Raw genomic sequence first — 27,779 nt, 5'->3', positions numbered from 1 at the left:
TTGTGTGGGTGAACAAGTTTTATTGTTATAAAAGGAAAAAACACAGTGACCATCCTAAAGCTGCCTAACAAACCATGTAGTCTACGTTGGCATACTGAACTTCCACCACAAACGGATCCCTCCTACATGGAGACAACACACACCTTGGCTCGAGGGCTCCAGAACCTTGTCCAGACTGCTCACTTCTTGACAGGGTTTTAATATTTGGTCAATATTTAATAGGACTGATACCAGTAGTGGCCACGGACAATTCCACTGTCCAATACAGATTGTTGTACACACACAAAAGTAAAAAATAAGCCATGAAGCAAGTTCAGTGGGTGTACAAGTACATAAAACGTGCTGTGGTTGGTTGGACTCGACGTTTGTTACAGGACAGCTGGGCAGAAACAAACACTTTCCGTTTAAATTAAAAAATGGCACAATAACTTACAATAATTACAACACTTTACATGACCTCATTCTGGAAACATCTCTTGACCTCATCACTTTGTACAACATATCAGCTCAGGATTACAAGGACAGACCACATTCCAAGTCAACGTTTACTGGAAGCAGATTTTAGACGTGTACTTGGTTTGTGAGAAGGGTTCATGTAGAGCTGCCACAGTATTTCTGAAAACATTTACTTCCTGAAGGAGAAAGAAACAAAAACAAACATCCCTCTTTCAGCTCCATCGTCAGATTCCAGAGAATGACTCTCAGAGACAGACGGGTAACAGAGAGCTCTCTGACACTTTGCTCACGGGCACTTCAGCAGGGACAATGAGAGTAATGTACCAGACTTGGTGACGTTCAACAGGGACATGTCCTCTGTCAGCCACCAGCCCACATCTTCTGACATGTGGACCAGGCTCGCAGGAAACCCACTCGGGCCCTTTGGAGAAGACTGAGCTGGGACAGGAAGGCCGTCCCCAAGTGCGTCTGCCCCGATGAGCCGTACAAGAAGACGCTGCTCACAACACCTCTGGGTGGACACCCTGACCTCTGACCCGGCCGAGGCTGGGCCGCAGCTTGCCAGAAGGGGTGGGGTGGGGGGGGAAGCAGGACTTTGACCGCAGGAGATTAATGAAACCAAACAACGGGTGGCTTCCTTGTTCCACAAGATATTCAAAAGTGACTGAAGAACAAGTCAAACAGCATTAACGACAGACATTTGAAGTAACAGCAAAATCTTTAACAAAAATCAACTGACAACATGCTGGACTCATGTTCACAGGACTTGTAGGAATGGGGTTCCAGTGTAGCTCAGCATCTGATCCTTTAAAGAGACCACCTGTCAGGTGTGTCCCATTAGAAAACGCCGGGCTTGGATCAGCCAGCGTGCCGCGGTGGCCTCAGGCTCTCGGTGACAAGTGAGGACAGAAGGTCAGAGGGTCAAGAGAAGCTCGGTCTGTTGTCTGTATGGAAACATGATGTAACAGACGAGCCGACGACGAAGGACACACACTGGTCGTTAAAGAAGACAAACCAACAACATGTTACGGCTGCCGTTTGTCCTTCGGTGGCACACTGCCCCAAGGCAGAACCTGGACTCCACATAAGAGTCTGAATGTAAGGCACCATGTGGAGATCATGACCACGGACTACAGTATACAAGCCCAACACAAAGCAGGAACTAAAGAAAGACCTTCATGGTCTGATGTCTTGTAACAGACAAAGCTGGACAACAAAAAGGCTCCAAATAAATCAACATGACGCAAGACGAGCTCTGGTGCGGCTCAGAATCAGCCGCCGGGCCAACCTTTAACCGGCCCAAGTACATTAGCCGCCCTAAAGGAGTCTGTATGCAAGCCCACATCTGACCACCAGACCAAAGCCATGTCAGGTAAGCAGCTCTTCATCAGGACATCCATAACATGCGTCCCTGCCTCCCTCATCAGTCACATCACCACACATTCATGTTCTGGTCCGGGGAAGATCTCAGCCCACCAGCGCAGAGGAGGACCCATTTGAGTTTCAGGACAGTAGAAGCCGACACAAGCAGAAAGAACACACAACATAATAAAAACCCACACACATAATTTAACTGCAGCACTGGAATGCACGGGAGGAGCAGGACTACACCCATCTTCAGTAACCCAGGTCCAGATGGATGCTGTGTTCATAAATGGCGATGAGCAGCATGATGCCGAAGCCCAACAGCATGCCGGCGTTCTGCAGCAGGAAGAAGCCCCAGTGACTGGAACCGTGGTTTCCTTCATTATTGTGCAGCATCTCTGGCACCTGCCAACAAACACACACATGAATTTACCCATACACAGGATATGATGTCAAACAGGACATGATGTCACACTCACCACAGGAAGCATTTTAGGTCCATTTAAAACGACACACACTCATCTATCCTGTTGCCAACTTTACTAAATGTACAGAATAAAAGAGGAACCAGCCGGTAAAAACAGGTTTCCAATACTCGATGCTGTCCAGCACTCCTGTTTAAAAACAGGAAGGATTGTGCTGCATGTTCACAGTTCTCCTCAGCCACACTGGCACATCTGCTGCTACTGTCAACTGCCCAGTGTGACCCCAGGCCTGCCTGTAGGCTGCCGCCCTCTTCTCCAACTCCGTGGTACCGGTTTAAGACCACGACTCAGAACTCCATCACAACACGGCCGGTAGTGCAGGTCAGAGACCAGTGGCTCAGACTCGGCTTCATACTGTGTGTGTGTGAGACACAGAGAACTGGCCAGGTGGTTCTGAAGGCCACAGCCGGGACTAAAGCAGCTTGTTTTAGCACCAGGATTAGACATTAGGTCAGTACTGCTGTGTCAGCACAACAGCTGCTGCTGACTCTTAGGGAAAAAGAAGAGCTGCAGCTCTCATCCACCCCCCCCCACACGTCTCCCCCCCCCTCTTTTTCTCCCCAATGGTGCTCGACCAATCACCCCACTCTCCTGAGCCGTCCCGGTCTCTGCTCCACCTCCTCTGCTGATCCAGGAGGGCTGCAGACTACCACATGCCTCCTCCCATACCTGTGGAGTTGCCAGCCACTTCTTTTCACCTGACAGTGAGGAGTTTCACCAGGGGGACGGAGCATGTGGGAAGATCACGCCTGTTTGGGGAACAGGCGCCCTGACCGACCAGAGGAGGCGCTACTGCAGCGAGCAGGACACATACCCACATCCAGCTTCCCACCCTCATACACGGCCAATTGTGTCTGTAGGAACGCCTGAAAAAGCCAGAGGTAACATACGGATTCGAACTAGCGATCCCCATGTTGGTGAGCAACGGAATAGACCGCCGTGCTACCCGGACGCCGGCGGAGTTGCTAGTTGAAGTACATTTCTCAGCAGCGTGGTGGGAGCACCGCTGTTTTCTGAATCAAACAGTTTTTCATATTGAGACGCTCTTCTAATGACAGAGTAGCACAGTGGCACACAAGGTATATTTACCCACACTTCTGAAGTACCATCTGTACCAGTATGTACTATGGTACTATGTTAGTATTGCTAGAGGTACTGTTGTGTGTATCAGTTTGTACTGTAGTACTATGTTAGTACTGTTACAGGTACTATTGTGTGTACCACGTGTATCAGTATGTACTGTGGTACTATGTTAGTACTGTTAGAGGTACTGTTGTGTGTGTACCATGTATGTCAGTATGTATTGTGGTACTATGTTAGTACTGTTAGAGGTACTGTTGTGTGTGTACCATGTATGTCAGTATGTATTGTGGTACTATGTTAGTATTGTTAGAGGTACTGTTGTGTGTGTACCATGTGTATCAGTATGTACTGTGCTATTATGTTAGTACCGTTAGAGGTACTGTTGTGTGTACTATGTGTATCAGTATGTACTGTGGTACTATGTTAGTCTGTTAGAGGTACTTATGTGTGTACCATGTTTATCAGTATGTACTGTGGTACTATGTTAGTCTGTTAGAGGTATTGTTGTGTATACTATGTTTATCAGTATGTACTGTGGTACTATGTTAGTTTGCTAGAGATATTGTTGTGTGTACCATGTGTATCAGTATGTAGCGTGGTACTATGTTAGTCTGTTACAGATACTGTTGTGTGTACCATGTGTATCAGTATCTACTGTCATACTATGTTAGTCTGTTAGAGGTACTGTTGTGTGTACCATGTGTATCAGTATGTACTGTGGTACTATGTTAGTACTGTTACAGGTACTATTGTGCGTACCATGTGTATCAGTATGTACTGTGGTACTATGTTAGTCTGTTAGAGGTACTGTTGTGTATACTATGTTTATCAGTATGTACTGTGGTACTATGTTAGTTTGCTAGAGATATTGTTGTGTGTACCATGTGTATCAGTATGTAGCGTGGTACTATGTTAGACTGTTACAGATACTGTTGTGTGTACCATGTGTATCAGTATCTACTGTCATACTATGTTAGTCTGTTAGAGGTACTGTTGTGTGTACCATGTATATCAGTATGTACTGTGGTACTATGTTAGTACTGTTACAGGTACTATTGTGCGTACCATGTGTATCAGTATGTACTGCGGTACTATGTTAGTCTGTTAGAGGTACTGTTGTGTGTACCATGTGTATCAGTATGTACTGTGGTACTATGTTAGTCTGTTACAGGTACTATTGTGTGTACCATGTGTATCAGTATGTACTGTGGTACTATGTTAGTCTGTTAGAGGTACTATTGTGTGTACCATGTGTATCAGTATGTACTGAGGTACTATGTTAGTCTGTTACAGGTACTGTTGTGTGTACCATGTGTATCAGTATGTACTGTGGTACTATGGTAGAGGTACTGTAGTATTTGTGTCCTGTGTGTACTTACCATGTCCACCAGCGCCACATACAGGAAGAGACCAGCCGTGAGAGCGAATATCCATGTTGCAATGTCGTCAGCGTACTGGCCGATGAGGATACCAGTGATCAGGCCCAGATAGGCCGTTAAGGATGACAGCAGGTTGTAGATGACTGCCTGGCGCACCGTCATGCCTGCCTTCAGTAGCACCGCAAAGTCACCTGGGAAATGGAGTTTTAACACCTTAACTCCTGAGCTCTGATGTCAGACACACTTTGGCGTATACAAGAGTTCATATACAGAATGTGGACATGTGGGGACTTGGACTGTGATCCATATTTCCAAAGCATGCCAAGTCCTGTGGTCTTTGTAGCATGTGTGTCAGGCTGGACCTTGATCCTGTGTGTTTATGAGGTCATACGCTACTACTCTGGACCGTGTCTCACTCAAAAGCTAAAACATAAAACACGCTGAGACAACCCAACATGGTGAGATTTGCCTTTCAATTACAAACTGTGTACTGTGAAGGTAGAATTATATTACAAACTGTGTACTGTGAAGGTAGAATTGTATTACAAACTGTGTACTGTGAAGGTACAATTAAATTACAAACTGTGTACTGTGAAGGTAGAATTATATTACAGACTGTGTACTGTGAAGGTAGAATTGTATAACAAACTGTGTACTGTGAAGGTAGAATTATATTACAAACTGTGTACTGTGAAGGTAGAATTAAATTACAAACTGTGTAGTGTGAAGGTAGAATTATATTACAAACTGTGTACTGTGAAGGTAGAATTAAATTACAATCTGTGTACTGTGAAGGTAGAATTAGAGGTTTTCTGCGAAACACTAAATATCCATCTAGAAAGTTCTGAGATTCTGTTGCACTTCAAAACCAAAAGTGATTCTATCCTCAAATCTTTTTTTACCCAAGCACAAGATGACCAAGTACGCATCTCAATGCCATTTCACCCAGAAGAGGCAATATATTTATCACCACCACACAGTGGACACAGAAGAGACAATATATTTATCATCACCACACAGTGGACACAGAAGAGACAATATATACACTCACTGGCCACTTTATTAGGTACACCTTGCTAGTACCGGGTTGGACCCCCTTTTGCCTTCAGAACTGCCTTAATCCTTCGTGGCATAGATTCAACAAGGTACTAGAAACATTCCTCAGAGAGTCTGGTCCATATTGACATGATAGCATCACCCAGTTGCTGCAGATTTGTCGGCTGCACATCCATGATGCGAATCTCCCGGTCCACCACATCCCAAAGGTGCTCTATGGGATTGAGATCTGGTGACTGTGGAGGCCATTTGAGTACAGTGAACTAATTGTCATGTTCAAGAAACCAGTCTGAGATGATTCGAGCATTATGACATGGCGCGTTATCCTGCTGGAAGTAGCCATCAGAAGATGGGAACACTGTGGTCATAAAGGGATGGACATGGTCAGCAGCAATACTCAGGTAGGCTGTGGCGTTGACACGATGCTCAATTGGTACTAAGGGGCCCAAAGTGTGCCAAGAAAATATCCCCCACACCATTACACCACCACCACCAGCCTGAACCGTTGATACAAGGCAGGATGGATCCATGCTTTCATGTTGTTGACGCCAAATTCTGACCCTACCATCCGAATGTCGCAGCAGAAATCGAGACTCATCAGACCAGGCAATGTTTTTCCAATCTTCTATTGTCCAATTTTGGTGAGCCTGTGCGAATTGTAGCCTCAGTTTCCTGTTCTTAGCTGACAGGAGTGGCACCCGGTGTGGTCTTCTGCTGCTGTAGCCCATCTGCCTCAAGGTTCAACGTGTTGTGCGTTCAGAGATGCTCTTCTGCATACCTCGGTTGTAATGAGTGGTTATTTGAGTTACTGTTGCCTTTCTATCAGCTCGAACCAGTCTGGCCATTCTCCTCTGACCTCTGGCATCAACAAGGCATTTTCGCCCACAGAACTGCCACTCACTGGATATTTTCTCTTTTTCGGACCATTCTCTGTAAACCCTAGAGATGGTTGTGCGTGAAAATCCCAGTAGATCAGCAGTTTCTGAAATACTCAGACCAGCCCGTCTGGCACCAACAACCATGCCACGTTCAAAGTCACTTAAATCACCTTTCTTCCCCATTCTGATGCTCGGTTTGAACTGCAGCAGATCGTCTTGACCATGTCTACATGCCTAAATGCATTGAGTTGCTGCCATGTGATTGGCTTATTAGAAATTTGCGTTAACGAGCAGTTGGACAGGTGTGCCTAATAAAGTGGCCGGTGAGTGTATATCCCCACCACACAGTGGACACAGAAGAGACAATATACAGTGCATCCGGAAAGTATTCACATCCCTTCACTTTCCCCATATTTTGTTATGTTACAGCCTTATTCCAAAATGGATAAAATTCCTTTTTTTTTCTCATCAATCTACAAACAATACCCCATAATGACAAAGTCAAAAAGGTTTTGTAGAAATTTTTGCAAATTTATTAAAAATAAAAAACTGAAATATTGCATGTACATAGTAAGTATTCACACCCTTTACTCAGTACTTGGTTGAGGCACCCTTGGCAGCGATTACAGCCTCAAGTCTTCTTGGGTATGAAGCTACAAGCTTGGCACACCTATACTTGGGGTATTTCTCCCATTCTTCTCTGCAGATCCTCTCGAGCTCTGTAAGGTTAGATGGGGAGCGTCGCTGCACAGTTATTTTCAGGTCTTTCCAGAGATGTTCAATGGGGTTCAAGTCTGGGCTCTGGCTGGGCCACTCAAGGACATTCACAGACTTGTCCCGCAGCCACTCCTTCGTTGTCTTGGCTGTGTGCTTAGGGTCGTTGTCATGTTGAAAGGTAAACCTTAGCCCCACGCTGAGGTCCTGAATACTCTGGAGCACGTTTTCATCAAGGATCTCTCTGTACTTTGCTCCATTCATCTTTCCCTCGATCCTGACTAGTCTCCCAGTTCCTGCCGCTGAAAAACATCCCCACGGCATGATGCTGCCACCACCATGCTTCACTGTAGGGATGGTATTAGCAAGGTGATGAGAGGTGCCTGGTTTCCTCCAGATGTGACGTTTGGCATTCAGGCCAAAGAGTTCAATCTTGGTTTCATCAGACCAGAGAATCTTGTTTCTCATGGTCTGAGAGTCCTTTAGGTGCTTTCTGGCAAACTCCAAGCGGGCTGTCATGTGCCCTTTACTGAGCAGAGGCTTCCGTCTGGCCACTCTACCATAAAGGCCTGATTGGTGGAGTGCTGCAGAGATGGTTGTCCTTCTGGAAGGTTCTCCCATCTCCACAGAGGAACGCTGGAGCTCTGTCAGAGTGACCATCGGTTTCTTGGTCACCTCCCTGACCAAGGCCCTTCTCCCCCGATTGCTCAGTTTGGCTGGGCAGCCAGCTCTAGGAAGAGTCATGGGGGATCCAAACTTTTTCCATTTACGAATGATGGAGACCACTGTGCTCTTCGGGACCTTCAAAGCTGTAGAAATGTTTTTGTACCCTTCCCCAGATCTGTGCTTCGATACAATCCTGTCTCGGAGGTCCACAGACAATTCCTTTGACTTCATGGCTTGGTTTTTGCTCTGACATGGACTGTCAACAGTGGGACCTTATATAGACAGGTGTCTGCCTTTCCAAATCATGTCCGATCAATTAAATTTACTACGAGTGGACTCCAATCAAGATGTAGAAACATCTCAAGGATGATCAGTGGAAACAGGATGAACCTGAGCTCAATTTTGAGTGTCATAGCAAAGGGTGTGAATACTTATATACATGCAATATTTCAGTTTTTTATTTTTAATAAATTTGCAAAAATTTCTACAAAACCTTTTTCACTTTGTCATTATGGGGTATTGTGTGTAGATTGATGAGAAAAAAAGGAATTTAATCCATTTTGGAATAAGGCTGTAACATAACAAAATGTGGGGAAAGTGAAGGGGTGTGAATACTTTCCAGATGCACTGTATTTATCCCCACCACACAGTGGACACAGAAGAGACAATATACTTATCCCCACCACACAGTGGACACAGAAGAGACAATATATTTATAACCACCACACAGTGGACACAGAAGAGACAATATATTTATCCCCACCACACAGTGGACACAGAAGACACAATATATCTGTAAATGTTTTCATTCATCCAGGTCATGGTTATCCAAAGGAGTTGAATCAAGTGCAATTGGACTTGGTATATATCCGTGAAGACGTTTCGCCTCTCATCCAAGAGGCTTCCTCAGGTCATGCCTTTCTGACTAGACCAAGCTAGTCTGACTGGCTGGTGATGAGACTTTACAGACAGAAACACAGCTGTGCAATGGGCTCACCAGTATCGACCATTGTGGCTAACTTATATATGGAAGAGGTAGAACACAGGGCCCTGAACTCCTTCAGAGGAACACCTCCGAGCCACTGGTTCAGATATGTGGACGACACATGGGTCAAAATCCAAACACAAGAGGTGCAAGCGTTTACCAAACACATCAACTCAGTAGACAAGAACATTAAGTTCACAAGGGAAGACGTAAAGAACAACAGTTTGCCCTTCTTGGACTGTGACGTCCACATTGGGGAAGACAGGAGCCTCCACATTGGGGTTTACAGGAAACCTACTCACACAGACCAATATCTACTTTTCGACTCACACCACCCTCTGGAACACAAACTGAGCGTCATCAGAACTCTGCAACACAGAGCTGATAATGTGCCGAGCAGCACTCAGGCCCAACGAAAAGAACACAAACACCTGAGGGGAGCTTTAAAAACCTGCGGCTACCCCAGTTGGACCTTTGTGAAAACTGCAACACGTTCCAGAAAGACCAACCAGGTGAGCGAGGAGGAGAAAAGCAACAGAAGGAATAACACAGTCATCCTGTATGTTTCTGGGGTCTCCGAGAAACTCAGGAGAATTTTCAACAAACACCGCATCCTGGTATACTTCAAACCCAGCAACACACTCCGACAAAGACTGGTTCATCCCAAAGACCGTGTACCACACACCCGTAAAAGCAATCTGGTGTATGCTGTACAATGCAATGAGGACTGCACTGACCTATACATAGGAGAAACCAAACAACCACTACACAAATGGATGGCCCAACACAGAAGGCCACTCTCCTCAGGACAAGACTCAGCAGTTTATCTACACCTAAAGGAGAAGACACACTCCTTCCAGGACAGCAACGTACACATTTTGGATAGAGAAGATAGATGGTTTGAAAGAGGGGTGAAGGAAGCCATCTATGCCAAACTGGAAAAACCATCCTTCAACAGAGGAGGTGGTCTGCGACACCATCTATCTCCCACTTACAATGCTGTCCTTTCATCTCTACCCAGGAGACTCAAGAAGTCTAGCCTCCAAGAACAACAGTCACTCAGTAACGGCTCCAACCACTCTCATGACCACTGAACATTGAAGTCGAAACTAACACCCCCAACCACCGTCGCTGCTAAACAAATGCAAATCAATAGCTCCGATGGCGATGGGCCCGGCTGGACATCGGAGCACAGGAGAGCCACGCATATCAGTAGCTCCGATAATGACGGGCGCGGCCATAACATCGGTACACAAAAGAGCCACTCATATCTATGGCTCTGTTAGCGATGGGTGTTGGTAAACATCGGATTACAAAGAGCCACGCATATCAATAGCTCTGACAACGACTCCTAGAGGATAAATTCTGAGTCTCATCACCAGCCAGTCAGACTAGCTTGGTCTAGTCAGAAAGGCACGAACTGAGGAAACCTCTTGGATGAGAGGCGAAACGTCTTCAGGGATATATACCAAGTCCAGTTGCACTTGATTCAACTCCTTTGGATAAGACACAATATATTTATCACCACCACACAGAAAGCAGCAGCATTTGTAAAACACAAGAGCGGTGACGGGGGAACACAAATCATGTAAACTGTTATAGGAGGTGGTGGGAGACTCACCGAGTTCATGAGGGAGCTCATGGCAGAAGACAGCCAAGGAGGTGCTGAGACCACTGGACAGACTCTCAGTGAAGGCGGCCCCTGGTGGAGAACAGATGTTACTACACCAGAAACTCTCAGTTACATTCAGCTTCATCAGACTGAGAGTTGCTCTCATTCAGCCCCGCCTCACATTAGTACTCAGTTGTGGTGGAACTGCTTCAGGGATTTGACTTTCTATTCATGGAAGTTGGTCAGGCTATGGCTAACATACCATCAGGGACTCAAACCCCTCGAGTTTCTGCTTTCTGGATTATGAAAGCTTAAGTAAATGGGGACGCCATCTGCATTCTTTTCCAGGTTGTTCAAATGGAAACGACTGCTCAGCCGTTAGCAAAAAGCAGTGAATAGGGTTAGCGCTGATACCGGAAGGTATTTATTATTCCCTGCTGATCCTGGCATGTTGAAATCGTCTACTCACCAATGGCCAGGCCGTCACTGAAGTTATGTAGGCCATCTCCCATGATGACCATCCAGGCCAGGGTGGCAATGCCGGCCCCCTTGAGGTCCTGCTCAGTGTAGGAGTGGGAATGGGAGTGGTTGTGTGTGTGGGGATGGTGGTTCTGGGAGTGGTGATGGTGCAGGATGTGGTGGTAGTCATGGTGATGGTGGTGCTTGGGGTCGGCCTTGGTCACCGTGTCATGGAAGTGCGAGTGACACTTGTTCTCGCATTCATCTCCTGTGAAGGTGCCTTCTTCAGCCTCCTGTGGGGTCACCACAGCGACAATCGGGGCCAGCATCACCTGCTCCTCTTCTGCCATGTTCCCGTCGCTAACGTGGTCACCAGAAGTGCCCTTGTTCTCAACATCTAGAGACACAGAGAGATGGCAGAACCTCAGTCACTCTGCTCGTTTAGCTAGCAGGGTTCAACCATATCCACTTCAGCAAGGAAAAGATGATGAATGTTGTGCTTCATTGAGACAGAGCCCATCTGCTCTCCAATTAAACGCAAGAAGAATCAGCAGAACAGATGTGACCTGCGTTTAATGTACACTCATCCCTGCATTCAAATAAAACAAAGGAAGAGGAGCGGTCCTCCTTCTCACACATCTCACCCTTGACTGGTTTGGTGTTGTTCTCCAGTGCCAGCTGGTTGTCCAGATCTCCTTTACTGTGGCTCTGGAAGACATTCACAGCTCAAGTTACCACAAAGAAACAGCTCACCTCCCTCTCTGGTCTGCTATGGACAGGATTCAGCACATTTAGACACTTTAAATAACAAGAAGGCCTTCATATAAATGTTTAGAATATGCTAAACTATCTAAAAAGGGATGTTCTAAAAATCACCTTAACCTACATCAAAGTGAGGGTTTTAATAATCACAACACCAACTTTTATATTGCACTCTATCAGGCTTTGTCTGTCCTTTGTGTCAGTAAGGAAATAAAAGCAGTCTCACAGTACTGACCCTCTGTCTTTTATCCTTGTACATTTTGCCCAGGGTGATGAAGTGCTCTGTCAGAAACATGAAGTAGACTCCAGCCAGAGCTGTAAGCCCCAACCAGATCCCACGCAGCTCCTCCGACTCATCATGGTGATGAGAATGGGAATGGGAATGGGCATGGGAATGGGAATGGCCTCCTTGAGACTGGTGGGACAAGAAATGAACAGAGACAGAGGTTGATAAATATATACAAAAAAAACCATCTAAAAACAGGCTTCAGTAGGATATTACAAACAAAATCAGTCACCTTTATAAAAACCAGCTGATATGTAAAACAATCCAAGAGTTAAAAAGACATGAACACAACACATGAATTACAACCAGTCTTCTGCTGCTGCTGAACAAAGATCAAAAAGTGTCTTGTTTGCCAACAGTGAGCGAGCAGGCCTGAGGACTGACGGCCGGGTGAAATACTGACGTGGGGAATGAGGTGCAGGAAGGCGTCTCCGCTGAGTGAGCCCACGGCCAGAGCCACCAGGAAACTGATGAGGAACTTGAAGAAAGTCTTATTCATCAGGGGGATGATGATGATGCCCATCAAAGAGGGCAGGCTGATAACCGTGACCGCAATGAAGCCGCCAACCCAAGCTGGAACACACACAAACACTCTTTAGATTTAGTCATCAAAATCATGTCATGTCAACATCAGCACATCAGCACGCTCACTGCCATGTTGAGAAGACAGAGCAGGGTGGACAGTAACTGCCATGTTGAGAAGACAGGGTAGGGTGGACAGTAACTGCCATGTTGAGAAGACAGAGCAGGGTGGACAGTAACTGCAGTATGGAGTCACAGGAGTCTGGAGCCAGGACTTCATCTGTCCCAACAAATCTGACAAACAGTCCATCAGTTGTGTCCCATCACAGTCTGACCAAACTGTAGAGTTTCAAACTCACCTACGGTGGCGCTTCTAGATCTGGACGCTTCAGAATCGCTGCCGTGACTGTGTCCACTGTGTCCGTCTCCGTGACTGTGTCCGTGCCCGTCTCCGTGACTGTGTCCGTGGTTATCATGGGAGAAGCCTACAAATAGACAGTGATTTTAGTCAAGCCCATGTTTAAATGCTCTGTGAGAAGAAATGACAGTTTCATGTCACAGAGACACTTTTCTGATGTGAGGAGATGAGCAGGGCCTTAAAGCCACACTTACATGTTGAACTACAACTGTGGCGCCACTTTTGGGCATAGCAGCATCATTTCAAACAAACTCAAGTTTCACCAGTTCACAGCTGGATTAGAGGAAGTGTGATGGAGCAGCTTTCATATAGACAAATAATCACAACACCACCAACAAACTCGTCTTCTTCTTTTTTTGATTTCCTCCTTTTTTCTCCCAATTGTATCTGTCCAATTACCCCACTCTCCCGAGCCGCCCCGGTCTCTGCTCCACCCCCCCTGCTGATCCGGGGAGGGCTGCAGATTACCACATGCCCCCTCGCATACATGTGGAGTCACCAGCCCCTTCTTCTCACCTGACAGTGAGGAGTTCCACCAGGGGGACGCAGCATATGGGAGGATCACGCTATTCCCCCCAGTTCCCCTTCCCCCCTGAACACGTGCCCCAACTGACCAGAGGAGGCGCTAGTGCAGCGACCAGGACACATACCCACATCTGGTTTCCCACCCACAGACACAGCCAATTGTGTCTGTAGGGATGCCTGACCAAGCTGGAGATAACACGGGGATTCGAACCGGCGATCCCCGTGTTGGTAGGCAACGGAATAGACCACTACGCCACGTGGACGCCCCAAGCCACTCTTTCTTCTTAACTAATTGCTGATTGTCCTGGTGACATTTAAACGAGACTTAAAGCTGCGTGTGACAGGCTTCTTATGGTAACGCATTACCTTTTAATGACCATTAATGAGGCTGATCGGGGTCCATGGAGTCAAAAGGGAGTCTGAATTAAAAATGTTAACATGACAAGTCCAGCTGCAGCCACTCTGTCCTGACCTGAATCACTTGGTTTGGTGAGAGAACAACGGGAGGATGCTGACTTACCTTTCCCTCCATGCTGGACACAGGACCTGGAGTCCATCTGGCGGAGCAGAGCGGGACAGATGTAGCTGAAGTCCCCGACAGTCAGGACAGCATCCTCCGACATCCCGTGAGAGGACAGGATGGCAGAAGCCCCGAGACACTAAGGTCCACAAAACAACACTGGTGAGGGGCTATGCTGCACAAAACACTAACACTACTTGTTGCTACACACTGCATATTGGGCTGTGTGTCCTGTATGTTGTGTTGTGTGTACTGTATGTTGTGTTGTGTGTCCTGTATATTGTGTTATATTGTGTTATGTGTACTGTATATTGTGTTATGTGTCCTGTATATTGTTGTGTACTGTATATTGTGTTATGTGTCCTGTATATTGTGTTGTGTGTACTGTATATTGTGTTGTGTGTACTGTATATTGTGTACTGTATATTGTATTATGTGTCCTGTATATTGTGTTATGTGTACTGTATATTGTGTTGTGTGTCCTGTATATTGTGTACTGTATATTGTATTATGTATCCTGTATATTGTGTTGTGTGTCCTGTATATTGTGTACTGTATATTGTATGTGTCCTGTATATTGTGTTATGTGTACTGTATATTCTGTTGTGTGTAGTGTATATGGTGTTATGTGTCCTGTAAATTGTGTTATGTGTAGTGTATATTGTGTTATGTGTAGTGTATACTGGCTATATGGTGTATGAATTCATGTGAACATAGTCTATGTAGGTCTGTAGGGTTGTCTTGTTTTGGGATGTGTGTCCTTTGTCCGTGTGTCTCTTGTGTTAAGGCAGAGAGAGCAAGAGCACAAGATTTTCACTGTATTCTAATACACAACAATAACCACCACTATTACTACTACTACTACCACCACTATTACTACTACTACTACTACCACCACTATTACTACCACCACTATTATTACGACTACTACTACCACCACTATTACTACTACCACCACTATTACTACTACCACTATTACTACTACCACCACTGTTACCATCACACTTCTACTACCACCACCACCACTATTTCTACTACTACCACTACTACTACTACTGCTACTACTACTACTATTACTACTACCACCACTACTACCATCACACTACTACTACTACCACCACTATCACTATTACTGCTACTACTACTACCACCACTATTACTACTACTACTACTACCATCACACTACTACTACTACCACCACTATCACTATTACTGCTACTACTACTACCACCACCACTATTTCTACTACTACCACTACTACTGCTACTACTACTACCACCAACACTATTTCTACTACTGCTGCTACTACTACTACTTTCGGCTGTCCCGTTAGGGGGCGCCACAGCGGATCATCTGTTTCCATCTCTTCCTGTCCTCTGCATCTTCCTCTGTCATATAGCCACCTGCATGTCCTCCCTCACCACATCCATAAACCTTCCTCTTCTCCTCTTCCCTGGCAGCTCCATACCCAGTATCCTTCTCCCAATATACCCAGCATCTCTCCTCCACACATGTCCAAACCACCTCACTTCCAGTGCTCTGTCCCAAATCTTCATGCTGTGGCTGATCAACTTTATACCTTTGTAGTTGCTACAGTTCTGCACATCGCCCTTGTTCTTGAAAAGCGGCACCAGTATGCTTCTTCTCCACTCCTCAGGCATCCTCTCGCTTTCCAAGATTGTGTTAAACAATCTAGTTAAAAACCCCACTGCCACCTCTCCTAAACATCTCCACAAGCATGTCAGGTGCTTTCCCAAAAGTAAACGATGGTTTTCGATGACATGTTGTAGTGTGCGTGTGTGGGGCTGTGACGCTGAGTGTGCGACGTGAAACCATCGTACAGCGTATGTGTGGAAATTTGACCGACACAGAATCGGATGTATTCGAGACTGACAGGCCACTCACCGGTCATGGCCAATCAAGCTGACAATCAGCCAATGACGTTCACTGGCTGATCGAGAGACACGTCTCGAGTGATTATTGTTTCTTACTGGCGGTAAACCACAGGGATACGTTGCTTTTTCACCGTGGTGAGAAAAACTCTATACCATCACAGCCCTGCACACACACACACACACACGCATACACAGACACACATGCACACAAGGACACACGCGATGCTGTGCGCTATCCTTAAGTCAGCTGGTAGCACACTGATTGGCTCCTGGTAGTTTTGTGTGTATTGTTGACACATCATGTGTCCACTGGCCCACAAAGTAAACAGCTACAGCAATGACCTGCCCCACTACAACCAATAACTAAGATGGACCGGATCACCTGACTGGACTTTTTGTCAGTATCCCCCCATTCAATACACACAACCGTGAAGTCTGAGTAACAATGTTCTTCATATTCATGAGTGTTAACTAGACTACGTGTACACTTGTTCCATAATGTGTGCATTTTAACACAACACTGCAGAGAAGACACACTTACTTCCTCACTCTCCTGCACGTCGTCATGGCTGTGTCCGTGTCCGCCGTCATGGCTGTGTCCGTGTCCGTCGTCATGGCTGTGTCCGTGTCCGTCGTCATGGCTGTGTCCGTGTCCGTCGTCATGGCTGTGTCCGTGTCCGTCGTCGTGTCCGTGTCCGTCGTCGTGGCTGTGTCCGTGTCCATCGTGGCTGTGTCCGTGTCCGTCGTCATGGCTGTGTCCGTGTCCATCGTGGCTGTGTCCGTGTCCGTCGTCATGGCTGTGTCCGTGTCCGTCGTCGTGGCTGTGTCCGTGTCCATCGTGGCTGTGTCCGTGACCGTCGTCGTGGCTGTGTCCGTGTCCGCCATCGTGGCTGTGTCCGTGTCCGTCGTCGTGGCTGTGTCCGTGACCGTCGTCGTGGCTGTGTCCGTGTCCATCGTGGCTGTGTCCGTGTCCGCCGTCGTGGCTGTGTCCGTGTCCGCCGTCGTGGCTGTGTCCGTGTCCATCGTGGCTGTGTCCGTGTCCGTCGTCGTGGCTGTGTCCGTGTCCGTCGTCATGGCTGTGTCCATGTCCATCGTGGCTGTGTCCGTGTCCGTCGTCGTGGCTGTGTCCGTGTCCATCATGGCTGTGTCCGTGTCCGTCGTCATGGCTGTGTCCGTGTCCATCGTGGCTGTGTCCGTGTCCATCGTGGCTGTGTCCATGTCCATCGTGGCTGTGTCCGTGTCCGCCGTCATGGCTGTGTCCGTGTCCGCCGTCGTGGCTGTGTCCGTGTCCGCCGTCATGGCTGTGTCCGTGTCCGTCGTCGTGGCTGTGTCCATGTCCGTCGTCGTGGCTGTGTCCGTGTCCGTCGTCGTGGCTGTGTCCATGTCCGTCGTCGTGGCTGTGTCCATGTCCGTCGTCGTGGCTGTGTCCGTGTCCGCCGTCATGGCTGTGTCCGTGTCCGCCGTCGTGGCTGTGTCCGTGTCCGCCGTCATGGCTGTGTCCGTGTCCGTCGTCGTGGCTGTGTCCATGTCCGTCGTCGTGGCTGTGTCCGTGTCCGTCGTCGTGGCTGTGTCCATGTCCGTCGTCGTGGCTGTGTCCGTGTCCGTCGTCGTGGCTGTGTCCATGTCCGTCGTCGTGGCTGTGTCCGTGTCCGCCGTCATGGCTGTGTCCGTGTCCGCCGTCATGGCTGTGTCCGTGTCCGCCGTCATGGCTGTGTCCGTGTCCGTCGTCATGGCTGTGTCCGTGTCCGTGGCTGTCGTAGTCATTTCCATGGCTGTCATTGTGGGAACCCTCCTTGCCAACCACAGGAGTTCGGGTTGGAATCTCGGAGGTGTTGGCGTCCGTCTTACTGCGTTGCGACACGTCTTTGTTCACACCCCTTCGTCTGCGTCTAATGGTATCCATTGCCAGTGGGTAGGAATCTGTTTCGGTGGGTTGATTTTTGTTGAGGTTGTCGTGGCTGGTCAACATTTCCAATCTCTTTAGGGTGGCATCTTGCTCCTTAGATGTCTCCAATAATGTTCTAGGCACTGAGACTGCACGCTTTTGGCGGTGTGTGCTATTGTCATGGTGATGATCATGGTGGGCGTGGTCCATGTCTTCTTCCCCATGATGTTGTACAGTCACATTCCTGATGTGGTCGAGACCCATACTTTCCAACAGACGCTTTAGGCCTGTCAGGGAAAGGGTGCCATTTTCCCCGTACCTGTTTGATATGAGAATATAAAATTACATACTGCAAACTGAGTCAAGGAGTTTCATCCAACCCATCAGAGGGGACGACATGTAGAGGCAACAAGAAACAGATGATGCACACAAATTGTACAAGTTCTTCAATCCTTACCCAATTTCTTAATTTCCATGATAAACAAATCATCGTTCATTACAACTACATGTACCTAGGATACAGCAATCACGTCACATTTCATAGGAATCAAGGATAGTTATATGCGGTGGCACAGTGGTTAGCACTGTCGCCTCACAACAAGAGGGTCCTAGGTTCGAATCCCAGGGTTGTCCAACCTTGGGGGGGGGGGGGTCATCCCAGGTCCTTTCTGTGTGGAGTTTGCATGTTCTCCCCATGTCTGCGTGGGTTTTCTCCAGGTGCTCTGGTTTCCCCAACCATCAAAAAGACATGCATGTTAGGGTTAATACTCCTGTCTGTGCTCCTGACCAAGATATGGCAAGACGAACTGGAGTTGGTCCCCGGGCGCTGCACGGCAGCTGCTCACTGCTCCTAGCTACACAGCTAGGATGGGTTAAATGCAGAGGAAGAATTTCCCCACGGGGATCAATAAAGTAATAAAATAATTTTTTTTTAAATTAATATATGAAGTGGCGCAAGTTCAACATTACTTTCAGTCCACCAGGTGTTCATGTCCTTAAAGTTTCTGTCCAATGGCTTCCCTTCTCAGTAGGTAGGTATCAACATCACTGCCCCAACGAGTGTGAGGACATGCTCACTGCCTATAAATTTTAACATCGAGACAGGGTGTCCAAACTGATTCGTGACATACTGTAGGGACAGTAAAACCAGGCGGACTGAAAAATGCTGGACTTGCACTCTTTTATTTAACTACTCCTGATTCCTATGGTATGGGTTTTATGTTATACGATTGCTGTATCCTAGGTACATGTTGTATATGTAATGATCATTGTTGCCTTTTCACACTGCCATGTATCCTTGTGAAAGTCAGAATGTGACAAAGTATGTCAGTAGGGCACAGTCTAATGAGCATGCATAATGGAAGAGCGAGACGCTCCCTACTTACTGATGACACGTATACCCTTGAAAAAGGCAACAGTGGAAATGTCAGGGAATGCCATGTGTTCAGTGATTGCTAATGACAATTCACGCAAGGACTGAAGAACATTATTTGTATCCACCATCTTTTACCCTTTATGCATTGTGAAATTTTGGATTTTGCACCCAAGTAAGTGGTGGAAGACACCTGTAAGCAGGACCTCGCCACTGACTCATGGTGTCTTGTAGAAGTGGGACACATGTTAAGAGACATTTTCATCAAGTCAGAGAAGACCAGCTATTAGCCAGTTCCACAGAGTCTTATGTGGACACATGAACACCAACATTTAGAAATATTATTTGGCCCTTGATCTGATTTTTTTGGGCTAACTGACTGAGCAGAGTAGGGCCTACATTTTATGTAACGACTGCCTATGCTAGTGGACTAGAATAGTGCTGAACATGGAGACGGCTCTGTCAGTAATGAGCCTGATGTGTCAAGTATGTCTTGAAGGGTTGCAAACTTCTCTGTGTATGGTAGAATGTGAAGCACATGTGGTATCAGACAGCAGATACAATTCTAACAAAACACAATGGAAGGACGAAATAAAAAGGTCGATCATAAACATAGAAATTTAGATTACAGATTTCACTTGAAGTCCAAAGTGTGACTTAAAATGCATTAACCAAAGGTAGAACACACACAAAAAAAAACACCCTTTAATTAAAACCTGTTCAAAAAACTAAACTGCCTGATCAACGCTGTATGGGCGTGTCAATCAGTGCATGACAGTGGCGTCTCACTGGCAACGTAGACAAACAACCTACCAAGCGGTGGTCAGTGAAAACTAGTTGGGGATGTGATTTGATTGGATGGTGCAAAACATTTCATGATACTGGGTGGAATATTGCTTGCTTGCCCACTCGCACTTGGAGGTTAAGGTGATCAGCTGTTGATGTAAAATAAGTACAAAGTGAATTTGTGGGTTTTTAACACAAGTTTCACTTCACCGGGTCTGTAAGGAGGGAAGTGAGACCACAGCCAGCTGAGGTGTGCTTTAAGTCAGCAGGAAGCTTGCGTGGTGTAAAAAGCAGGGACGTGGTGACGGAGGTGCTAACAGACACACAATACATGGAATAAAGATGTTGAATTTGACTGATTCATCAGTTACCAGGGTTTTCCCTGCATAGAGAATGACGAGGCGGCCGCCTTCGTCAAATCCCGTCCCGCCTCCAGCTCTCAACGGGGGTCTTAATGAAAAACACTGCTTTCTAATGAGCGCTGCACTCGGTGGATGTCATTTTGACTGCAGTTGCGGCATTACGCCGTCGCCGATGTGGTGGCGCTGTATCGTAACAGCACAGTGCACCTGGAAAGGCGCTGCCAAAACTGCCAAAGAGGAAAAAAGAGCTGCAGTTTTCCAGAAGTTTCCAGTTGTAAAAAGTGTAAATTAAAGCAGTGTTTTGTTATATTTATGTTCAGCTACATGGCAAGAGGGTCCATGTGAACTTTAAATGAAAACAACAGCTTATGTTATGTTTGATTTAATTTTAAACACTTTGCTGTTAAGTGTGTAAATGAACACATTAGCATTTATGTCGTCATAAAGTTATTAGAACTCCTAAAATAAGACGCTTGTAAACGAAGGTGTTTGCTTGAGCCAGCTGAAGACACGCTACACATGCACGTGTGTGTGCATGATCAGGACAGCAGGAAGCCAGGAAAAACCCTGGTTACCAGTTTCCATGTGAACGCACTTCATATGGTGAACAACTCGAATGCAGATCACTTGGGTACACAGACTGGTGAGCTGGAGTGCAGCCACCCATTAAAACCAGTGAGGCCATTAACACAGGGATCGGATCGTGGATGTGGCAGGGTGGAAGAGATGACGATGTGGTTTTATTTAGACGGGACAGTTGCAGGCAGAGCTTCGGAGGCCATGGGGATTTGGTTTAGAAGGTCAAGGATGCCGTTGGGGAACCGTGGGTTAAGAGGTGGATGGACACAAGGTCCGTCCACCTCTCAACTGTGGACTGACAAAGACAATTAAGAGTTAATGGATTAAAACATTAGTTTATGGATGATTGAAAAACAAGACATTTTGGATGTGGGACTTTACGCGTCTTTCTACATAAAAAAATAAAGCTCTATCAGGCAAGATGGGGCTAAGGTTTTTTTTTTATAAATTCCTAAAATCTCAACTCCCAACCGTCTGAATGATGAACAGACACTAGAAACATTAGCTCAGTTTGTTGAGGAAAGGGGGTCAGATTTGACAGCACTTTTGTGATAATTCAACCTTCAAGTTCAACATGTGCCAAAAATTGTGGTTGTTGATACCGTCTCATCCAAGCTTAGTGGTGTCTTTTTGACCCTGGTGGGGTTTGTTCATAAATGTTTCTACTGTTTTAGTCCATCCATCCATCCATCCATTATCTGAACCACTTATCCTGCTCTCAGGGTTGCGGGGATGCTGGAGCCTATCCCAGCAGTCATTGGGCGGCAGGCGGGGAGACACCCTGGACAAGAGCCAGGCCATCACAGGGTTTTCATGTAAGATAATAACAATAATAATAACAATAATGTTTCCCATCTAATGTGTCAACGGATAAACAACTGACAGATCCTGAAGGAAGCAACGGAACATTTCTTTTTAAGTTGCATAAACTCCACTGTGACTGCCAGGAGTGATCTGTAATAAAAATGGAGTAACAGTCGGCAGAAGTGTTTTGTGCGACTTGGTCGGGTCAGGATATTCCCCTGGGATTTGTGGCGCTCCCACAAAGCTGTTTTAGAAAAATCATTTGTGTTCAAGTTCAGTCCACTTCACGTCTACACCAGGGTTCGACATTAACCATGGCCCGATGGCCCGTGGCCATAAAAAGTTACTCTGTGGCCACCATATATCCCCAGTAGGTGGCCCCCTGTGGCCACCAAGTCAAGGTTAAATTAAAAAAACAAAAACCCACTGCCCTTCACAAACGCAACGTCAGAGTTCCACAAACATCCTGATTCGTTCACGCCTTTTAATTCAACATTGTACAAAAACAGCTAACAATAACTTAATTTTACTCATTGCCAGCTATCTGCCGATATGTCGGGGCTGCTGAAGTACGGGTTTACTAAGCCTAACGTTACTCAAGCTGCGAACACGATCCCTACAGAAGAACCAGAAACGCAAAAGGTGGACTATGAAAAAACAGAACGGCAACGAAAATTTAGGAGTGAATGGAAGCAAGAGTTTTAGTGGCTAGAATATGACACATCTAAGGACGTAACGTACTGCGGTGTGCCGCCAGTTTCCTCAACAAGCCGAGAAGTCTAGCTCATTTTTCATCGGAAACAACGCCTTCAGGAAACACCACACCACAATTCATGGAAAAAGTGGACAACACTTAAAGTGCACAGTTGCACACCTTGCAGTTACATCGCCTGAAAATACACCCATGGGCAGACAAATATGTCAAATGGAGAGTGACAAACAGGAGAAAATGATTTCAACATGACATACTATTCTGTACGCAAGACTCAGCGTTTTCGGCTTTTACTGATTTTTACCGAAAAATATCCAGATTTTTTTTTTAAAAGGAGCAGATCGGTTTAAACTGATTTTCACACGGATTTTATGTTTCCACGGATCCAAAAGCTGTTCCTTTTCGTGTGAGGTTATGTAACAGTGTCCTCTTGTGGCGAAATTCGCCATGCTGGATGGCTTTGAAAAATAAAAACCGAAAACGTTGAGCCCTGTCTGTACAAAATGAAACCACATTCAGTGCTTTCCCCTGAACTCCATATCAAGAACGGCGTGGACATGGTGCATGAACATGCAAACGACAAAGCAACAGCATGGTGGGTTGGTTTAATTCTAATCTAGTTAGCTAGCTAGCTGGTTAGGTTTATATGCTACAAATTACCGTAGTGCTAATGCTACCAAGTAGAGCAGCTACCTAAATTTATTGGACAAATAATGTAACGTTAGCTACTCTTCATCAGCAGTAGGCTATTGTTGGCTAGCTGGCGTAGCATATTTTCTGTTTGTATTGCAGCTAGTTGCTCGTAGTTAACGGTGTTAATGTTGTTGTCGGCAAGGTTACTGCTGTAGATTCATTCCCCACATCTACAATGACATCTGGGAACCAACACTGGGGAAGCTGTGCCAGCCCGCTATATTTCAGTTCTTGCGGATTATAATTCTACTGCTTTTTGTAATGTTTGTATTGCAAACGACAGGCGCCGAGACAATTCTGGGAGGGAGGGAGCAAGCAAGCGAGAGTGTGTATGAGGCAGAGCGATGCGAAAAAGACTGAACTGAGACAGAATATATGTACCATATGTTTACAAAAACTTGAGTTTTCAATTTAAATAATTATAAAAAAATATTCATTCTGCCCATGTATTTTGACAATTTTGGCTACAGTTAGAAGTATGTGTTATAGGTTTTCTACTGCTTTTTGTATCGTTTTTATTGCAGACATGACTGACAGGCACAATGTGGGAGGGATGGACGCAGGGGTGGAGGGAGCGAGAGAGCGTGTATGAGGCAGAGGCATGGAGGGGGGGTGCGAAAAAGAGACTGTGAACTAAGAGACAGAGAATATGTATGTGTGTTTTCAATTTAAACAAATAGTTATACATTTTCATTTTGTTGATGTCTTTTGATTTGTTGATGTGTCACAATGTTAAATTGTATTAAATTGCCTTTTCTGTGTTTTTACATTTGGGCCACCGAAAATGTACTTTGGCCACAAAATTAAGGGCTTGGCTACCAAATTAGCTACCAATTATTAGCGGCTATCCCTGTACACTAAGTTGTACTGGATCATAGTTTGAGGTAGGGTTTCATTCTCCATTTAAATCTTTGTCAGGTTTCAGTTAATGGCCGCCATGCTTCTCTGATGGAACTCACAGACCTCTTCATAATATATTACGTCAGTATGGTGTTCAACAGCACACACTGAAAACAGTTATTTGCCACAATGGCAAAACTGCAGAGTAGTTTAACCAACTTTGGCGTCTGTAATTGTGGTGTGGAGACACCGTCAAGTGTGACCACAGCACCGCCATCAGTCAGTTTGCAAAACTATGTTGTTTAACGTCTGAAAATAAGTGTTGGGAGGGAGAAAAAGCAAACAAATTAAAGTACAAAACTAGTAACAGTTCAACCCCACAAGTTTGGCTGTTAAGTCTTGATGAGCCAGAAGATTTCACAGGTGGTCGAGAGACATGAAGGAATTCACGCATCTCTTATTTACTGCTAGAGATTACTGGGATGAAAATGAGGATTAACTCAGGAAAAACTAGAGCAGTAATCAAGTTATTGTATACTATCCTGCTGCAGTGCAGAACAATTTCCTCCCAGGTATCAAAAATGTTTTATCTATTTATCAATGAAAGAAATACATCTATCCAGTAAAGTCTTCTTCTTTCGGCTTGTTCCCTGTTTCCCAGGGGTCGCCACAGCAGATTCGACAGTTTCCATCGGTAGCCTGTGAGGGCACAGCACCGATGGCGGTCTTGTCAATCCGCACAATGATCTGACAAACTTTTACGTCGGATTCCCTTCCTGACACAAACACTAACCCTATGGACAGGGGCAGAGGTGAAGCGCTGGATGCCATCTCAGTATCCATGGACTTGCACCCATGCCCTCGCAATACTATACACCTATCCAGTAAAGTAGTACAGAAAAATACCAGTGTACACGCCCCCACCACTTGGTCCTACCCCTTCATTTTGTGTGCAGCCGCGCAGGGCAGGGTGTCCTGTTGCATTTAGGGGTCAAGGGGTAGTGGTCATCTAGCCTCCAAATGGCTCTCCAAATAAGGCTTCACACTATGCTGCAGCTCTTGGGGAACTTCAGTCCGTGTGACTCACCACGAACCGCCCACATTTCTGTCCGGACCGCTGGACACTGATAGAAACCACGTGCTGCATTAATTACACCTTACCGATGAAAGAGCGCCTCCAGGTGCTGCCGCTGGCTGTGCTGGGCCTTCGGCAGGTCCACTATGGCTGACTCCGCTCCGGGGCTCTCCGCTCCCGGCGTCGCGGGGCCACACGGGCCGCTGGCTGCGGCCGGGGACCGCCAGCACACCGTGAGCAGCCACATGAGGGCCAAGGCCCGACTCCACTCCCGCCAATCCGCCATCATGACTCCTGAGGAGGAAGAGGTTTAATGATCACATGAGACCGCTTACACAGAGAAACAACGCACACCAGTACCACACACAGTACAGACGACCCACACCAGTACCACACACAGTACAGACGACCCACACCAGCACAACACGCAGTACAGACGACCCACACCAGTACCACACGCAGTACAGACGACCCACACCAGTACCACACGCAGTACAGACGACCCACACCAGTACAACACGCAGTACAGACGACCCACACCAGTACCACACGCAGTACAGACGACCCACACCAGTACAACACGCAGTACAGACGACCCACACCAGTACCACACACAGTACAGACGACCCACACGGCCACCACACGCAGTACAGACGACCCACACCAGTACCACACACAGTACAGACGACACACACCAGTACCACACACAGTACAGACGACCCACACCAGTACCACACGCAGTACAGACGACCCACACCAGTACCACACGCAGTACAGACGACCCACACCAGTACAACACGCAGTACAGACGACCCACACCAGTACCACACACAGTACAGATGACCCACACCAGTACCACACGCAGTACAGACGACCCACACCAGTACCACACGCAGTACAGACGACCCACACCAGTACCACACGCAGTACAGACGACCCACACCAGTACCACACGCAGTACAGACGACCCACACCAGTACCACACACAGTACAGACGACCCACACCAGTACCACACGCAGTACAGACGACCCACACCAGTACCACACGCAGTACAGACGACCCACACCAGTACAACACGCAGTACAGACGACCCACACCAGTACCACACACAGTACAGACGACCCACACCAGTACCACACGCAGTACAGACGACCCACACCAGTACAACACGCAGTACAGACGACCCACACCAGTACCACACACAGTACAGATGACCCACACCAGTACCACACGCAGTACAGACGACCCACACCAGTACCACACGCAGTACAGACGACCCACACCAGTACAACACGCAGTACAGACGACCCACACCAGTACCACACGCAGTACAGACGACCCCCACCAGTACAACACGCAGTACAGACGACCCACACCAGTACAACACACAGTACAGACGACCCACACCAGTACAACACGCAGTACAGACGACCCACACCAGTACCACACACAGTACAGACGACCCACACCAGTACCACACGCAGTACAGACGACCCACACCAGTACCACACACAGTACAGACGACCCACACCAGTACCACACGCAGTACAGACGACCCACACCAGTACAACACACAATAGAAACGACGCGGCACGAAGCTGCGGAAGTAGAGCACATGTGCGCCCGAGCTGGCAGACAGAGGACGGAGCAAACGGAGGCGGCGGGGATCGAACGCACGGATTCATCGTTTCTTCACCTGCAGCGGAGCATCACCTCCCCGCTGCTCCACATGCAGGAGCTGTTCAGCTGAACCTCCACCGACCACCGCGGACTAGTCCCACCTTCTGCTCGCCGACGCCATGTGGCCACGGGCCTCGGGCCTACCGCGGCCGGACCGAGCCGAACCGAGCCGCCGGCGGGAGGACCAGCGGTACCGGTCGGATTCGGAAGCATGGCCGTCCGGCAAGGAATGCACGCGGACTGGCGGAGGTAAACATTTTGCGCCCCGCGACGCTGCTCTGCACGCGGCCCGCGGTGCCGTGTGCAGAGCAGCGTCACTCACCGGAAACACGACGGAGCACACGGCGAGCTCCGCGCGCACATCAAGCAGACGCGGCGCAGCAGCCGCGGAGGTGAAAGGAGCGGAGCAGGAGGCGCCGAGGCCGCCATGACTTACTGGAAGTGAACAGGTTTGTGAGCTCTCCGTCCTCCCGCTGACGTGTCGTGTCTGTAGCTGCGCTCGCTGTCTTGGTGCTTTCAGGAAATGAGGAGCCACTCCGGCGGAGCTTTACTCTACACAGATGCGGAGCTGGCGGAGGAGCGTCGCGGCCTGTGATTGGGCACCGGGACCATGTGACAGCGGGGCTTCTTGTACCTGCAAGAGTCCGGAGGAGGTCACGGGTTCCAGGGGAGCCGCGGAGTCACACGGACCGGGTTTAGGAGTTCTCACGGTACCCTCGCTGCGTTCGCCACGTTTTAAAGCCCAGAGGTCTCGGTAGGAGTCCAGAGTTGCAGGATAAGCTTACTAGAACCACGGAGACTGACACTGAACAAACACAGACCTGTGCAATGGAGGAAATCCCCCAGATGATGAACAACAACGTCCAGCAGGACTGGAGAGGTCACGTAGAGGAGTGATGAAACGTTTCTGTCAGGAAACGTGGA

At 47.4% G+C, this 27,779-nt stretch overlaps 1 protein-coding gene across 3 annotated transcripts; it reads right to left on the bottom strand.

The window, feature by feature from the left end:
• LOC130123604 (zinc transporter ZIP6-like) lies at positions 1-27,422 on the bottom strand. Of its 3 annotated transcripts, none has more exons than XM_056292825.1 (12): positions 27,292-27,422; positions 25,261-25,468; positions 16,608-18,270; positions 14,172-14,310; positions 13,068-13,193; positions 12,590-12,759; positions 12,136-12,315; positions 11,783-11,846; positions 11,149-11,535; positions 10,689-10,769; positions 4,769-4,959; positions 1-2,226 (listed from the first exon to the last, which is right to left on the bottom strand). In XM_056292825.1, exons 2-12 carry the CDS (start codon positions 25,461-25,463, stop codon positions 2,074-2,076), a joined length of 3,357 nt encoding a protein of 1,118 aa, XP_056148800.1. In that variant the 5' UTR covers positions 25,464-25,468; positions 27,292-27,422; the 3' UTR covers positions 1-2,073. The 3 variants fall into 3 exon arrangements, with proteins under 3 accessions (XP_056148800.1, XP_056148801.1, XP_056148802.1); XM_056292826.1 differs by lacking the exon at positions 27,292-27,422 and adding an exon at positions 26,872-27,010; XM_056292827.1 differs by lacking the exon at positions 25,261-25,468 and having other exon boundaries at positions 27,292-27,415.
• Positions 27,423-27,779: the final 357 nt, after the last annotated feature.

This window comes from Lampris incognitus, chromosome 14, assembly GCF_029633865.1.
Source record: "Lampris incognitus isolate fLamInc1 chromosome 14, fLamInc1.hap2, whole genome shotgun sequence".
NCBI classification, from domain to species: domain Eukaryota; kingdom Metazoa; phylum Chordata; class Actinopteri; order Lampriformes; family Lampridae; genus Lampris; species Lampris incognitus.
This window is presented reverse-complemented; position numbering and strand designations above follow the sequence as displayed.